Genomic DNA, 16,766 nt, shown 5'->3' with positions numbered 1-16,766 from the left:
ATTCAACAGGCAGAGAGGTCTGACCACTGACAGCTGAATTATGTCCAAATATTCAGTGTCAGCGCCTCTCTGGGTATCAGCACTGAATATTCAGGTACTCAGGGCCTCCCAGAAGTTACCTGGGTATCACCAATATTAAGAGAGAATACGCAAATAGCTACCTAGTTAACTCTGGATAGCCTTTACACTGTCGTTAACTGGATAGTTATCCGGGTACCACTGCTGAATAATGATAGAACCTGGGTAACTTCTGCTTCACCTCAGTACTAAGCAGATAGTGCTTTGATGGTCTGCCAAGATATTGAGCATCAGTATCTCGTTATATGCCACTGGGTCAGCACTAGTTAACTGAATGGAAATCCTCTTCTACCCAGTTAAGAAGCTCAGAACATTGACCCCTTAATTTTTTTTGGCATGTTTCACTGGAGCTATGGCACTGTTGAGGGTGAGTGAGTCTATCAGTCTGTTCGTCCATCTGGTCTCATGAAGTTTTGATTGCAGAAGCACGTATGCTTCATTTGCTAACATACAGTTAATGTGTTTTTTAAAAAAAATGATTTATCACACATTTATTATGATTTAACACACAATTGTCCTTTTTTTCACTATCATGGCAATTCTATAACTTGGTGCCAGAAGTTAGGTGCCTAAATGAAGCACATTGGGTGCTAATTCTATAAAGACTTTTAGACGCTCAGATTCCATTATAGAATACTAGTGTACGTCAGCGTCTATGTTTCTACATTTAGGTGCGCACACTTATGTCATGTCAACAGCTGGCATAAATATATGCACCTAAATGTGACATTTACATACCTAAGAGCCAGATTCAGTAAATGGCACTCAAAATTAGACTCAGGAAACTCAAGCACCCTTTATAGGACAGAGCTTAGTGCCAAATTCCGTACCCAACTTTGGGCACAAGGACTTACACCTGGGGAAACCTGGTGTAAATCCTGGCATACAAGTTGGGCAAGCAACCCAGGAATTCTAGAACATTGCGCCTACATTTTTGGAACACCCTTGTGCATGGCCACACCACCTTTGGGGGGCACACAGCGTTGTAGACTAGTGCATAGGCAGATCTGTATGTAAGTCCAAATTAGTGCCAATTAACACCAATAATTGTTAAATGGCTCGTTAACTGATTAGTTTGCATGTGGATCTCAGGATTACATCCAAATTTGGACAACCTTTACAAAATCCAAGGTTAAGTGAGTTACATGTGTCATTTATAGAATGTTCAAAAACAAAACAGTAGAAGATATCCAAAGTTCAAAATAAAAAGTCTTTTTATTCTTAAAACACAATGAAGATATCCTCTCAATGCAATCTTCACATACAGGATACACCTTTTCACGGACGCTGTTGGTTACGATTTATATATTTATGTGTTTCTGAGAGAATAAGCTTACAATATTGTGATGTGCATCACTCTGACAGGTCCCCTGACAAAGGCATACATGCCGAAGCACGGCCTGTGTTGGGATTTCTTGTCAAGTGTGTCCTGTATACTGCATATGAAGATTGCATTGAGAGAATATCTTCATTGTGTTTTAAGAATAAAAAGACTTTTTATATTGGTCTCTGGGTATCTTCCACTCTCTCTTTTTTTTTTTTAATGGCTGCTTGCCTGTGGTAGGTTTTTTTCATTTATAGAATGTGTAGAAATGCTAGTATTCTATAAATTTAAGAGTGCAAATGACACTTACATTTAAGCACCATTATAGAATAATGGGGCATGTATTTAATTTGAATTAATGCATCTTAAGCAATTAATGCATCTTAAACAATTAATGCAGTTTAGACCTGGTTGTACTTTTAAGAAGTTTAATAATGGCTAGAGAAGGTAGGTAATCTGGGCAAAAACCATTCACAACCTTAAACACCAAAGAACCTTATTCATTTGAGCAGGGAGTGTCCTTCTTTGTTAAACTGTACAGCGCTGCGTAACCCTAGTAGCGCTCTAGAAATGTTAAGTAGTAGTAGTATTTAAGGTGTTGTTTTCTGAAAGAAATAGGTCATGTTCAACAAGAGGGGTGTAAAACGTACAATATATATAGGAGGGATAAGTAGTGACTATCCTCCTGACAACCAGAGCACACATTAAGATAAAACAACAGTGCGTCCAATATGGTCAACCATACTGTAATACGACCCCTTCCCATGATCTTAATTCTCCAAATCATAACCTTTCCAGCCTACTAAAATCCCCCCACCCCAGCCCCCAAAATAACAACTGCATGGATAAAACAAATCAAGCTACTATTATATAATTACACAGCCAACCTATTAAGAATGCCACTTCTCACTCTATAGGCAGTGATTGAATGTCACCCTCCAAATGGTCAAAAACAATTTTTGTCTTTTAAGGGATAAGTGGGCATCTCTACCTCACAATATCATAAGTTGGAACAGCTTATTTCTCCAATGCCAATAAGACAGCAAGTCTTTTCTCACCCAGCATTGCACAATAGAGTGTTTGACAAGAATACAGATTTTAGCCAGTAACAATTGCTCACCTTTAAGTAAGGTACCACACTCTGAACGTTTCTCAAACAACAACCCAAGTGGTGAAATGATAAGACTTTTCCCCAGCAAATACAACAAATATCTGATTATTTGAGACCAAAAGTGTTGTACCCTAGGACAACTCCAGAGTGCATGAGCCAAGGTGTCCTCCTTTGTGCCACATTTGAGATAGGTCGGGGTCTAGGGAAGAAATATGTCCCATTCAAAATGCTTGTTTGTTAAGCTCGGGTCAATGTGTGAAAGTGGCATTCTCCTACACTAGCCCAACAAGTGAAAGAGGAAGTCCTGCTGAAAAAATTCTGCATTAGTTATGCTTATGCCCAGGTCATGATTCCAATGCCTAAGTGTCTCTAAATAGTTCTTTGGGGGTAAGAGGACAGAAATTTGCCTGTGTAGCATAAAGATGGATTGGTGTTCCATAGTCTCCACCTGGAAAAACTCCCTAAGCTTCCCAAATATCCTGCTAGTAAAATTGTCTACTCTCAGGGAGGCCATATAATGTTCCAATTGTTTGTATGCAAACTGTATGTTCCATGCTCCCTCCACCCCCTGTACGTACCATTTAAGATCATGAAGACCCGGCCCCCCACTCCTCCAGGGACCATATAATTTATCCGCTTCCCTCAGCTAAATTTAACTAACAATCTATTAAGCACCTTAAGATCTTTACGGAGAAAAAGAATAGGCCATGTCTGAGGAACATAAAGCCACTTTGGAAAGATAGTCATCTTAAATAAATTAATTTGTCCACTAATCAAAAGGGGCAGGGCTTTCCAGCTCTCCAACCTATGCCTCGTAAAGTTTTGAAGCTCTGGAACATTGGTATTATAAAATTGTCAGGGTCTGCTGAAAGTTGAACTCCGAGATAATGAAAGCGGGCTTCCACCAAACTGCAAAGAAACTAGTCCTCCAAGGCAGCAATCAGAGAAGCGTCTGTAAGCAGAGCCTCCGATTTGTGTTTGTTTAATTTAAAGCCCGAGAAATCACCAAATTCCTCCATTGATTCAAAAAAGGGTCGGGAGGGAGCATATCGGATCCACCAAACGCACCAAGAGATCGTCTGCAAATGCAGAGACCTTAAATTCAAGAGGACCCAAACGTACCCCCCCCCCCCGAATTTCTGGGTTGACCCTAATCTCCCTAATAAGTGGGGCAATGGATAGCAAATGGCAGGTCCCTTGCCCAATCGGGAAGGACCCGCTGTAAACCCAGTTCACCATCACAAAAGCCCTTGGAGAGTGGCAAAGGGTCTGAACTGCATCAAGAACTTCCCAAAAAACCGTAGCCCTCAAGAACACCATACTTTTGCTAAGAGTCTGGCCTCACAGCAAAGGGGAGAGATGGGTCTATAACAGTGTTTCCCAACTTCTTCAAGCCAAGTACCCCCTAAGTCTAACAAGTATCAATCGAGTACCCCCGACCATTGATCGGTCCGATCAGCAGAGATTTTGAAATTGACATTTTACTATTTTTACTTGCAGTGGTCAGGTCTTGCCGCATCTGAGTAAGTTCCACTTACTCAGACATGGCAAGACACGAACAACTGCAACAATCCTGACACCAACAGTGGAAGTGTAAAAGAACTAACATATCTCCTTCCAACCCCAGAGAAAGATCAAGAGGGGCTTGGCAGCCAGGGCTGTGGAGTCACCAACAGTAGTACAAATTTGTAACATTATCAATAAAATCTTGGCCTAATTGGTGTTTTTCTCAATATTTACACATTTGATACCATAGTGTTCTCCTCAGAAATTTTTGGCAGCCAGGGGGCATGAAGGAGTACTGCCCTACAATGGCAAAAAGAAGGAAGTGTATTTTTACCGAAACACTTGCTTCCTTTTGCCACTACAGGGCAGAGTAGCTGGGTTGGAGCAGAGGAATGCTTACATATCCAAAGACCATTGGTCTGACACAGTATAGTAGTTCTTACAAATTAAATGTAAACATTCACTGTATCCACAAAAATCCAACCTCCCCCCCAAAAACAGGTAGGACATTTCTCCTTGGAAGTCACCATACTAAAAGGATCAACTGCAAAGGTAAGGACACTAAATCAGGCATGGATGTTATTCAAAAATACCATCTTGGAAGCCCAGTCCAGATGCATTCCACATATTTGCAAAGGTGGAAAGAAGAGAAAACGTCAGTCAACATGGTTAAAAGATGAAGTACAAGACGCCATTACAGCCAAAAGACTGTCCTTCAAAGAATGGAAAAAGGACCCAAATGAGGAAAATAAGCAACATAAGTAATGGCAAGTCAGATGCAAAGGATTAATAAAGAAGGCTAAAAGAGAATATAAAGAGAAACTTGCTGCAGAGGGTAAAACTCCCAGTAACAATTTTTTCAGGTACATCAGAAGCAGGAAGACTGCGAGGGAATCCATGGGACCATTAGATCACATGGAGAAAAAGGGGCGCTCAGGGAGGACACGGTCATAGCGGAGATACTGAATGAATTCTTTGCTTCTGTCTTTATGGAAGAAGATATAAGAGATCTACCTGTACCGGAAATGGTTTTCAAGGGTGATGATGCGGAGGATTTGAAAGAAATCTCAGTGAACCTGGAAGATGGAAATTGACAAATTAAAGAGTAGTAAATCACCTGGACCAGATGGCATACATTCAAGGGTACTCAAAGAACTCAAGCATGAAATTGCTGATCTGTTGTTAGTAATATGTAACCTGTCATTAAAATCGTACATAGTACCTGAAGATTGGAAGGTGGCCAATATGACGCCGATTTTTAAAAAGGGTTCAAGGGGTAATCCAGGAAATTATAGACCGGTAAGCTGGATAAAATAGTGGAAACTATTATAAAGAATAAAATTATAGAACACGTAGACAAACAAGGTTTAATGGGAGAGAGTCAGCATAGGTTCAGCCGAGGGATGCCTTGCCTCACCAATTTGATTCATTTATTTGAAGGTATGAATAAACATGTGGATAAAGGTGAGCCGGTTGATGTAGTGTATGTAGATTTTCAAAATGCTTTTATAAAGTTCCTCATGAGAGACTCCTAAGAAAATTAGAGTCATGGGATAGGAGGCAAGGTTCTGGTGTGGATTAAGAATTGGTTATTGGACAGAAAACCGAGGGTAGGGTTAAATGGTCATGTCTCTCAATGGAGGAGAGTGAACAGTGGAGTCTAGATGGGGTGTCATCTTGAACCGAGGAAGGGAACCCTCCAGCCTCCCCTACTGCTGAAAGAGGGGGATGACCCCTCCATCATCCAATTGGCCTCCGGCAGTTCATGAGGGAGAGCCTGGAGTCTCTCCCAAACGAGGCACCCACCAGATGCAATGACCACCAGGAAAGATCTTGAAGGAAAGCCTGGCCTCCCTAGGGGAAGACAAGAATTTTTGTCTGCTGTCAACTGTAATCACTAATTTGGCAGGAAACTATATACCCTCTCTGTACCCTTTGTCTTGGAGTTCTTTCTTAAAGGACAAGAGCTCTTTGTATCTCCTTAGGGTCTCTATGCTGAGGTCCAGGAAGATTCAGATATCCAGGCCTTCAAATTTGCAGGATCTGATCTGCCGCACCTTTCTAAGCACCAGTTCAGTTTCTTGGCACTGCAACAATTTAACTACCAGCACTCTAGGTGACATATTTATATCTGTCTTAGGTCTCAATTCCCTGTGCACTCTATCAATCTCATAGAGTGGCTGGACAGCCGCATCTGGGAAGCACTGGCTAAGAATGGATTATACAAATCCAATAGTGTCACTGCCCTCGTGGCCCTCTGGTATTCCCACTGTCCTCAAATTTGCTCTCCGGCTACGGTTTTCTTGGTCTTCTAGCTTGTCAGAGAATTACTAGAAATAAGTAGTAATAGTAATAGAGAACTCATTACTACCACGGAGTGTCGCATACTGACAGGTAGTTAAGTGGATATCGAGAAAAACACAATGTTTCAGATTTGATGCTACTTTTAAGTTAATTTATTCTCAAACAGGAAAGCAGTTTAGAAGCCCAGAGGGACATGTAGCACACAAAACGAAGCATGAGGAAACTTTAGCTCTATATAAACATTAACTATTTACACATTAGATACACTCTAGATAGAGATATATGCATCCATACATAAAGGACAGGAAAGACAGAGGGAGAAAATGACAGAGAAGGATATGACAGATGTGACATTATTGGTAACACACATTTGAACACCTTTCTTTCTGCAGAGCCCTCTATGCTTCTACTAAGGGAAAATGTTTGTCAATTTTATAAGTAAAGGTTTCCTAAATGTGATGTAATGTGAAGTACCAGCACTTTCTCAAAGGGGGGGGGGGGGGGGGGGGGCAGGGAACACAGATCATAAAGATGAATCCAGGAGTCATGAAAAACTCAGAACTGGAGAGCAACAGGGAAGGCGGTAAGGTGCTCTACAGCCCATGGACTAGGGAGGAATCTATGTTTATTCAAGGTTACCTAAGAAGGTTGGAGGGTTTCCAAGAGGGACTCATGAGTCTGATGTGGTCTGGTGGTTAGGTATTCAATGACAATGTAAACACAGAAGAACACATTCTTCGCAAGCTCAAAGCTTGAGACCAAACCAATGTTGTAACTCAAGGAGACTTGACACGGCCACGTTTCGGCCAACTGGCTTGCCTCAGGATTCTTTATGTTAATTGATGAGTCCAAACAAATGTTGTAACGTGAGTTCGGCCAACCGAGTTACAACAATGATTTGGAATCAATTAAAGTGGACTTTTTACACATTATCTAAGACCTTATTCTTGTGTCATCTTCGCTGTGCTCCTTGTGGTCAGGTATTCCAAACACCCTAGACTTGTCTGTCTGGAGATGAAGGACACCAGCCAGGTATTTTCTGATTTTCTGTCTGTTGAAAAAGAGGATTCAAGTTGTTTCCAAGAAGGGCTCTACTGAGAAAGTTGTCTAAGAGAAGCCCAAGAAATCTTAGAATTTCTGCACCTTACTCTGGAGGCTTGAGAAGTTATACTGTCCATAGTTTAACCTTTTCTATCCTTGACATTATATTTTGGTGGAGATTGGGTTGTGTAAAGGTTCATATGGTTTCATCTATAGTATGGACCTTTTCTTGTACCATTTGTACTGATTTTGCCTCAGTAAAGTTTGTGTTTCTCTTTTAAAACAATATACAGCATGTGGTGTTTTTCTTTGTGAGATCTCCTTGGGCCTCATAACATGGCTGCTCCACATCCAAGAATCCATATTCTGGACATTCCAGCAAGTGTCTCTAATCTTCAGTCTTCAAAGATGTTCCCTTGGGTTTGTAGGGAACAGCTGCAACAGAGTTACATTCCAGGAAACAGACTCCTTGGGAACAAAGATCTTTGCTGTAATTTGCTTTCCTAGTTTAGCCAAATATCACTGTAGACCATTGGAGGCTTGAGGCTGAAAAACAGAGTCCTCAAAACTTTTTTTTTTCAGTTGATCAATTGTTTTGGCTTGCGTATAGAGCTGATGGCTGTCACCCTTGAGATCTGACCTCTTCACCTGGCATGTATTGTTTCTCCAACTTCTTCCATTTGCACTGACAAGTAACCTCCATATGCCAGGTTTAGTGGTATGTATATCTCTTGAAAGTCAGTAGGAGGAGTCAGAGGAAAAGAAAATTATGCATGCCCAGGTTATTATGCTTATGTTAATTTAATGTATCTTTGTTAAATAGCATGCTCATGTTATTCAGTCAGTGCATTTTTGGGTTTCCATGCATGACCATGCTATTTCTGACATTTCTACTTTGCGTATTACTTAAGCAACTTTTTAATGTACCTGTTATATTTTACTTTGTGATCTCATTCTAAAGGTCAAAGATTTATTGCCCAGGTTCTTATACAACCAATCTTAATACTCTTCTGTAAATATTATACATGGCTATTTTTAAAAAATAGGTGTTGAAATTGTCAAATTTGTACAAAGCAGATTAAGATATTTCTGTGAATAAAAACAGAATAAAAATGAAAACAGAAACTTACCGTTTTGCTGAGGTAAGCAGAGCTGGTGTTAACACACTGCAGTCCCTCACTATTGCAGCAGCCCCCACATCTGTAGACGGATACACATGGGGGTTTAAAGAAGGTGTTTGTTGCTGCTCCAAACTCTTTTCCAACATCTATACACACCTCACGTGGCACGCATTGAGTTTTTCTCCACTCAATCTCAATACCTGCCGAGTTATAGGGAATTTCACATGTTACAATGGAAGTCCAAAAACAGGATAGGAGGATCTCAATTATTTTTAGAAACAGATCAGATGCATTTATGTGTTTTAAGATGCTTCCACTAATGACACAGAACAAATATTCAAAACAAATGGGAAATAATTTATCAAGAACTCTGTTTCCATTCAGTGTCACTGGGGAACAGCTTTGCTAAAGCTGGACTATGATATGAAAATTAATTGCCAATGCTCTATAAAGCCTGTTTATGACTCCAGATATACAACAATCAGTGTTTGATCTGAAATAGATGGTAACAAAAAGCTGTTAAGTTCATGTTTTATGAAAGAAAAATAAATAAAACGGAAAGAAGGTTTTTAAATAAATACCAGACTATTCGGCTCCTCCTAAGTAATAGTTTGCTAACCTAAGGGGTCTTTCACAAAAGATTAGCTCGAGTTATCTGCAGCAGAGTCCCATTTTATTCCTATGGGCCCTGCTGCAGATAACTCAAGCTAATCTTTAGTAAAAGATCTCCCTATTGTTTTTTAAGTAGTAAGTTTATAGATATTATTGTTATGGGCATTATTCTCAGTTAATTGATTTTTGCAGGAATTGTAGGTATACTTTCTAGCAGAATTAGTATGCTAGAATACAGTTTAAGTTTAAGATATTAAAATCAATATCATTTAAATTATAATTATTCCTATTTTACATTTTTTTAACTTTAAAAACATATTGCTTTGGAGAATTGAAAATATTACAAAGTTTTAAAGGAAACTAGGGCTGTATTTCTGAAGTAGGCATGTTGTTTTAAATTCTTTAATTTGTAATTTATCAATTTCTATTTCTTAACTTTTAATTACTTTTAATTCTTTAATTTATTTAGGGCTACATTTTGATTAAAATTTGTAATCGTGATTAAAGGTTTGTTATTTATTTATTTATTTTCCCCACTGCTGCTCCTTGTGACTCTGGGCAATGGAGGGTTAAGTGACTTGCCCAGTCACAAGGAACTGCAGTGGGGTGGGGGTGATACCTTTAATTATGCTATTAATTGTGATCAAAATTTTAATCAAAATGCTGCCCTATAATGTGTTTCTTCTTTGTTTAATATATTTTACTCAGAGCTATATTTTTGGGAAGTATTTTATGCAAAATAATTAAAAAAAAAAAAAATATATATATATATATACACACACACACACACAGAAATAAGGGGACATGTTTAAGATTGTCTGCTGTAGGGGTGAAGTCTGCCGGTACATTATACCTGTGGACTTGCCACCAAGTTTCATACAGAAATCAAACCCTATGGGATGAATTGGCAAAACTTATTTCAGACTAGTACAGGCTAGCTGAAACTGTGTGGGTGCGTGTAGGGGGGGAGCAGTCTGTGGGGAAGGTGTATGCATGGAGATGGTGTGTTTGTAGGGAGGTTGAGAGCACGTGGACAGTCAGGGGTGTATATATTGTAGATATGGAGGCAAGATTGTGTGGGGGCAGAGTATGTACAAGTTGTGTGTGTGAGGGGTGAGGCCAAGGGGGGGGGGGGGGGTATGTCAGGAGATAATATATGTAGGGTGGGTGCAATATATGTGTCTGGGGATGGAACATATGTGTTTCTATGAGAATCTGGGTTGCGTGAGGGAGTGTGTGGGGAGGGGGCTTGGGTATGTGTGTCTGTATAGGTTGTGGATGTATATGTGTAAGGTGGATGGTTTGTATTTGGGGGTGGGATGTATGATGGGAGACTGTGTGTGTGTGTGTGTGTGGGGGGGGTGTATATGTACATGTAGAGATGGGGTGGATTTTGTGTGTGAATAAAAAATTATATCTTACGTGATGATTTTCTTTCTTTTAGTCACAGCAGATGAATCCAGAGACGTGTGGGTTGTGTCCATCTTCCAGCAGGTGGAGATAGAGAGCACTGATTTGAACTGTGCCTTATGGGATGGAATACTTCCTGGTCATTCAAAATATGTCATATCAAAGCAGTAGGAAACAAAGAACAACACTCCTTCCTCAGAGAATGTCAAAATCCAATTCCAAATTCGTGCAAACTGCACCTATCTATAGAGAAATAGACAAATCAAACACCAAGAACGCAGCAAAAATTTCTTCAAGACAAGGCTTCCGAGAGCCATCATAACAGAGATCAAGGTGGGACTCTGGATTCATCTGCTGTGTCTAAAGGAAATAAAATAATCAGGTAAGATATTTTTCGTTCCTTAGCATCAGCCGCAGATGAATCCAGAGACAAGTAGGATGTAGCAAAGCAGTACCTAAACAGGATGGGAAGCTGAAGCATCTGCTTGCGCAGCAACATTCAACCAATAGTGCCCGACAAACGTATGAACCTAAGACCAAGTTGCTGCCTGACAGATCTCCTCCACTGCAACCACGCGTGCTTCTTCCCAAGAGGTTGCTGTAGCCCAAGTAGAATGAGCCCGAAGGTGCACTGGAGGAGAATGACCAGCTAGAAGATATGCCGAAGAAATGGCCTCCTTCACCCAGCACACAATGGTCGCCTTGGATGCTGTCTCCCCTTTGCAAGGGCCTGAAAAAAGGACAAACAGATGATCCAAACGACGAAAGTCATTGGTTGCAGCTAAATATTGCAACAGAACCCACTTAACGTCCAAGAGGCGTAGAAGCTGGAAATCCAAGGGAAACTGATTCTCAGCAAAAGTAGGTAGAAACAATGGCTGGTTAAGGTGAAATGAAGAAACCACCTTTGGCAGAAATGAAGGAACTGTCCGCATGGTCACTCCCGCATCTGTAAAGCAGAGGAACAGATCTCTGCAAAAGAATGCTTGTAATTCTGAGTCTACAAGCACCCAACTCATAGCCCCAACCAGTTAATAGGCCACAGCGCCTCGGCTGCTGACCAGAGTCCCTATGCATACTGAGAGTGGCAGTGCACCCCCCCAACCAAGAAGATTGGCATCTGTCATGACCACCATCCATTCCGGGGTCACCAATCTCGGTCAGCCCATCTCGACACACTGGACTCCTTCAACCACCAGGCTAGACTGTGACAGCATTCAGCTGCCACGGAAGATGGTGCTGATAGTCTTCGGAGACCGATGACCACCAACTCAACAGAGACTACTGTAGAGGTCTCATGTGAGCCCGTGACAAAAGTACGACCTCCAGTATGGCCGCCATTGACCCCATCACCTGGACATAATCCCAGACTCGGGGGGGGGGGGGCAGGCTGCATCAAGAGTCAGATTTGTTACTGCAATTTAAGTTGTCTGCGGTCCGTCAAGAACACCCTGCCGCATGCAGTGTCAAAAAGAACTCTGAGATACTCCAGCGTCTGAGAGGGAACATGGTGACACTTGTAAAAACTGATGATCCATCCCAGCGACTGGAGAAGAAATACCACCCTGGTGGTGACCTGAAACCTCTCTTCTGGTGACGAAGCCCGGATGAGCCAAACGTCGAGGAAGGGATGGATTTTGATCCCCTCCTTCCACAGGGCCACCACCACTACTAGCATCACCTTGGAAAAGGTGAGTGGCGCTGTGGCTAATCCGAACGACAGTGCTTGGAACTGGAAATCCTGTCCCAGAATGGCAAAGCGTAGGAAACAATGATGTGGAGACCAAATTGGAATAAGCAAATAAGCCTCCTTGAGATCCAGGGCCATGAGAAACCCCCCCAGCTTCACTGCCGCTATGACCAACCTCAGAGTCTCCATGCAGAAATGTCTGATCTGCAGAAATCTGTTAACCCCTCTCAAATCTAGTACTCAAGTACTTGACGAAAGGAATCTTTCTTGGGGACGACAAAGTAGATGGAGTAGCAACCATGTCCTTGTTCTTCAACAGGAACAGGAATTATAGCCCCTATCCGCTCTTATGTTTATCAAGTGGACCGTACAGTTACCTGTTCGGGTCCTGCTGAACATGGGTACACTACAAAAAAATCTGCAACGGGAGAGGAGAATTCTAATTTGTAATCATCTTGAACAAGTTCTAAGACCCACTGGTCTGTAGTAAGCGTTGCCCACTCCTGAAAAAATTGAGACAGCCGTTCCCCCATCTGCCACAAACCATGGTGGAAGCAGCGCTTAACGAGATCCACCGCCAAGAAAACATCCCTACAGCAATGTCAAGATGCAAATCACCACTTCCTCTGAAAATGACTGAGGTACTTGCTCTCCAAATTAATGCTGCAGTGTCCCAGACTAGATTTCACTCTCCTGCAATAGCCTACCAGAGCCCTAGAGGGATGGTAACCCACAACAGACACAACGTCTTTTTTTTTGTTTGTTTCTGTGATGAAGAAGAAATAGTGGGAAATGGGCTAGAGAGGAAATAAGGGTGGAAGAGAGACCTGGAGCAACCAGGTGTGCTCCCTAAAACCTGGTCACCCCTAAGTTCTACTCAACTAACAGGAGCTGCAAGCAGAAGCCAGAAGCTTCTGGAAAGCTGTCTGTCTGCCTGCTGGAGATAGAGAATACTGAATAGCCAGGAAGCATTCCATCCCATAAGGTACAGTTCAAATCAGTGCTCTCTATCTCCACCTACTGGTAGACAGACACAACCCACACGTTTCTGGATTCATCTGCTGATGATGCTAAGGAATGGAGGTAAGGTGTGTCTTTATGAGGGATGAGGTGTATGTCTGGGGGGGGGGGGGAGTGTATATATATATATATATATATATATATATATATATATATACATACACACGTGTGTCTAAAAATGAAGTCTGTATGTGTTGGGTGTGCATTTGTATGTGAGATAGTGCGTGTATATGTCTAGGGTTGGAGTATGTGCCTTTGGGGAGAAAGGGTGTGTGTGGGGATGGGTTATGTGTGGTAAGGAACATGTATCTTGGAATATGGTGGTGCATAGGAAGGGCCTATGATGTGGGAGTGGGGTTTGTGTCCATGTGCCCATATGTATCTAGGGCAGGGGTCTCAACCAAGTCTGTGGGGAAACACCCAGCCAGTTAGGTTTTCAGGATACGCACAATGAAAATACATGAGAAATCACTACCTCCAGAGTATGCAGATCTATCTCATGGATATTCATTGTGGATATCATGAATATCTTGACTGGCTGGGTGTGTCACGAGGACTGAGATTTGAGATTGGAGGTGATAAACGTGTTGGGGCCAATTGCATGTGTATCTGTGTGTATTCTGAAGTTATGAGTATTTTTGCGATCCGGTATGTATGTGGGGGGTACATGGATGGTATGTATATGGGTGTATATGGGGTGTTTCTATGGGAGGTGAGGTGTATGTCTAGGGTTTCTGTGTGTTTCTAAGGGCGAAGGATATGTATGTGTTAAGAGTTGAAGGGTGTGTATGTATGTGTGGTATGGGGGAGGAATATAAAGTACAGATGGGGATGAGGTGCATGTTTGTGTATATGGGTGATTGAATCTAATGTCCAAGGTGGGGTGTATGGGAGTAGGGTGCATGCATAAATGCAGAGGTGTCTATGGGGGCTGTGTGTGCATTTATCTGAAGGTGAAGGCTTGTATGTATATGTCTAGGGGCAAAAACTGCATTTAAGGGGATGGAGAGTAAATGTGAAAACGTGTCTGGGGGCATGGCATAAGATTTGGATAGGACAGGAAGATAATGGGTTTCTCTCTCTCTCTCTTTGGTGGTGCAGTGCACAGGTGGAGTGTGGGTTTGTGTGTGAGGGTGCATGTAGGGGACTGGTGCTGTTTGCCAGTGGTGTGTGACTGGGAGTGGGGCATGTGTTGTGGGGGTGAGGCATGTGTCTAAGGTGTGTGTGTATCTAGAGGCAAAGCAGGTTGTGTGCCTGGGGTGAAGGGGTGTGTGGAGAAGTATAGGGCTGTGCATTTGTGTGGGCTGGGGGCAAGGTGTGTGGTGAGTCTGTGTGTATATTTGGGGGGGGGGGGAGTATATGTATGGAGGGCTGTGTGCATTTGGGGGCAAGTGAGTGGTTGTGTGTAGGGTGTGTGTGACTGGTCCACAGGAAGTGTGTGAGTGAATGTGTCAAGGGGTGGGGTATAAATTGAGGAAATAAGAGTGTGTGCATGTGTCTTGGAGTGGACAGTATATATATCTTGCCATCAAGAGTATATGTGTGTATTTGAATGGTGTGCATCTTAGGGAGCATGAGCTGATAGTAGGGCTATGCACTGATATAATGTGTATTAACTAATGTACATATAATCAACTTATATGCATTAAACAGTTCTAAAATCAATAAAACATATGTGAAATGGATTGAAAAACACACATAGAAATGGGCAAAAAAAATGCCAAATGATGTTTGGTTAGCCTTGAGACTTGTAGGCCTGGATACAGCATTAGTAGTTTGGGATAAGGGGGTAGGGTTCTATCTGTGGAGAGATGATTCTTATTTATGGCATTTTATCCCACATTAAACATGAATTAGATTGGAACCTAGGATAATTTAATTTTTTTTTTCGTGGAGTAATGCATTGCCCCCACCCAGGCTCTCTCCCTGGCTATAGCTAGCTCTACAATTTTATTTTATTTTTATTTATTGTATTTGTATCCCACATTTTCCCACCTCTTTGCAGGCTCAATGTAGCTTACAATGTATCGTTCTTGGTGGTAATAGATTAGAAAGTAATCACTTATTGTTACATAGAGATGTGGAATAACATATTAGAAGTTTAAAGCAAGCAGATATTATAAAAGTATTTGCTTATTGTTAAAATAGGGATTTTGAGTTATATAGTAGAAGTTTAAAGCAAGCAGATATTATAAAAATAGTTCTGAGTAAAGGCGTGGGAGATGTATACATTTCTATTTGTTATTCTGTGTGGTATGCCTTTTTAAAAAGATGGGTATTCAGTGATGTTCGAAAGTTTGTTAGTTCGTACATCCTTCTCAGGTTATGCGGCAGTGCATTCCATAGCTTGGCACTCAAGTAGGTGAAGTTTGCTGCATGCGTAAGTTTGTATTTTAGACCTTTGCAGCTTGGGAGATGAAGATTGAGGAATGTGCGGGCTGATCTTTTGGCGTTCCTTGTCAGTAAGTCTATCAAGTCTGACATATAGGCTGGGGCGTCTCCATGGATGATTTTATGAACTAGTGTACAAATCTTGAACGTGATGCGTTCTTTGAGTGGGAGCCAGTGTAGCTTTGCTCGTAGTGGTTTAGCACTTTCATATTTTGCTTTTACGAATATAAGTCTGGCTGCGGTGTTCTGGGCTGTCTGAAGTTTCTTGATGGTTTGCTCTTTACAGCCAGTGTATATTGCATTACAGTAGTCTAGGTGACTGAGCACCATTGATTGTACCAAGTTACGGAAGACTGTCATTGGGAAGAACTGTTTTACTCTTTTTAATTTCCACATTGAGTGGAACATCTTCTTGGTTGTGTTATTCGTATGATTCTCAAGTGTTAAGTGACGATCAATAGTCACTCCAAGGATTTTTAGGGTGTCCGAGATAGGGAGAGTCAGATTTGGTGTGTTTATGGTGGTGAATTTGCTCGTATTGTGTTGAGAGGTGAGTACTAAGCATTGGGTTTTTTTCTGCATTAAGTTTGAGCTTGTATGCATCGGCCCATGAGTGCATGATGTACAGACTTTGGTTAATATCGCTGGAGATTTCCTGCAAATCTTGTTTGAATGGGATGTAAATCGTTACGTCGTCTGCGTATATGTATGGGTTGAGGTGTTGTTTGGATAGTAGTTTAGCCAAGGGTATCATCATTAAGTTGAATAGAGTCGGCGAGAGGGGGGATTCCCTGTGGAACTCCGCATTCAGGTGTCCATGTGGCAGATGTAGTCGAGTTGGATGTCACTTGGTACGATCTTGTGGTTAGGAATCCTTTGAACCAATTAAGAACATTGCCTCTGATTCCGAAGTATTCAAGGAGATGTATTAGAATACTGTGATCAACCATATCGAAAGCACTGGACATGTCGAATTGTAGAAGTAGTATGCTTTGCCAGTAGCGATCGGTTGTCTAAATTTGGACACGAGAGTAACTAGTACTGTTTCAGTGCTGTGGTTAGCACGAAAACCTGACTGGGAATCATGGAGTATTGAGAACTTATTTAAGTAGTCAGTAAGTTGTTTGGTTACCATCCCCTCCGTTAGTTTGGTTATTA

General features: G+C 41.6%; 1 protein-coding gene across 1 annotated transcript in view; it reads right to left on the bottom strand.

The window, feature by feature from the left end:
* The window catches only part of VEGFC (vascular endothelial growth factor C), a 232,717-nt gene that overhangs the window by 66,288 nt on the left and 149,663 nt on the right, over positions 1 to 16,766 (bottom strand). The window contains 1 exon segment of the mRNA XM_030191521.1: positions 8,495 to 8,685. Within this exon segment, the coding sequence (XP_030047381.1) occupies positions 8,495 to 8,685 (191 nt within the window).

The sequence above is a fragment of the Microcaecilia unicolor genome, chromosome 2, assembly GCF_901765095.1.
Source record: "Microcaecilia unicolor chromosome 2, aMicUni1.1, whole genome shotgun sequence".
NCBI classification, from domain to species: Eukaryota; Metazoa; Chordata; class Amphibia; order Gymnophiona; family Siphonopidae; genus Microcaecilia; species Microcaecilia unicolor.
The sequence above is the reverse complement of the archived record's forward strand: the minus strand, read 5'-3'. Positions and strand labels throughout refer to the sequence as shown.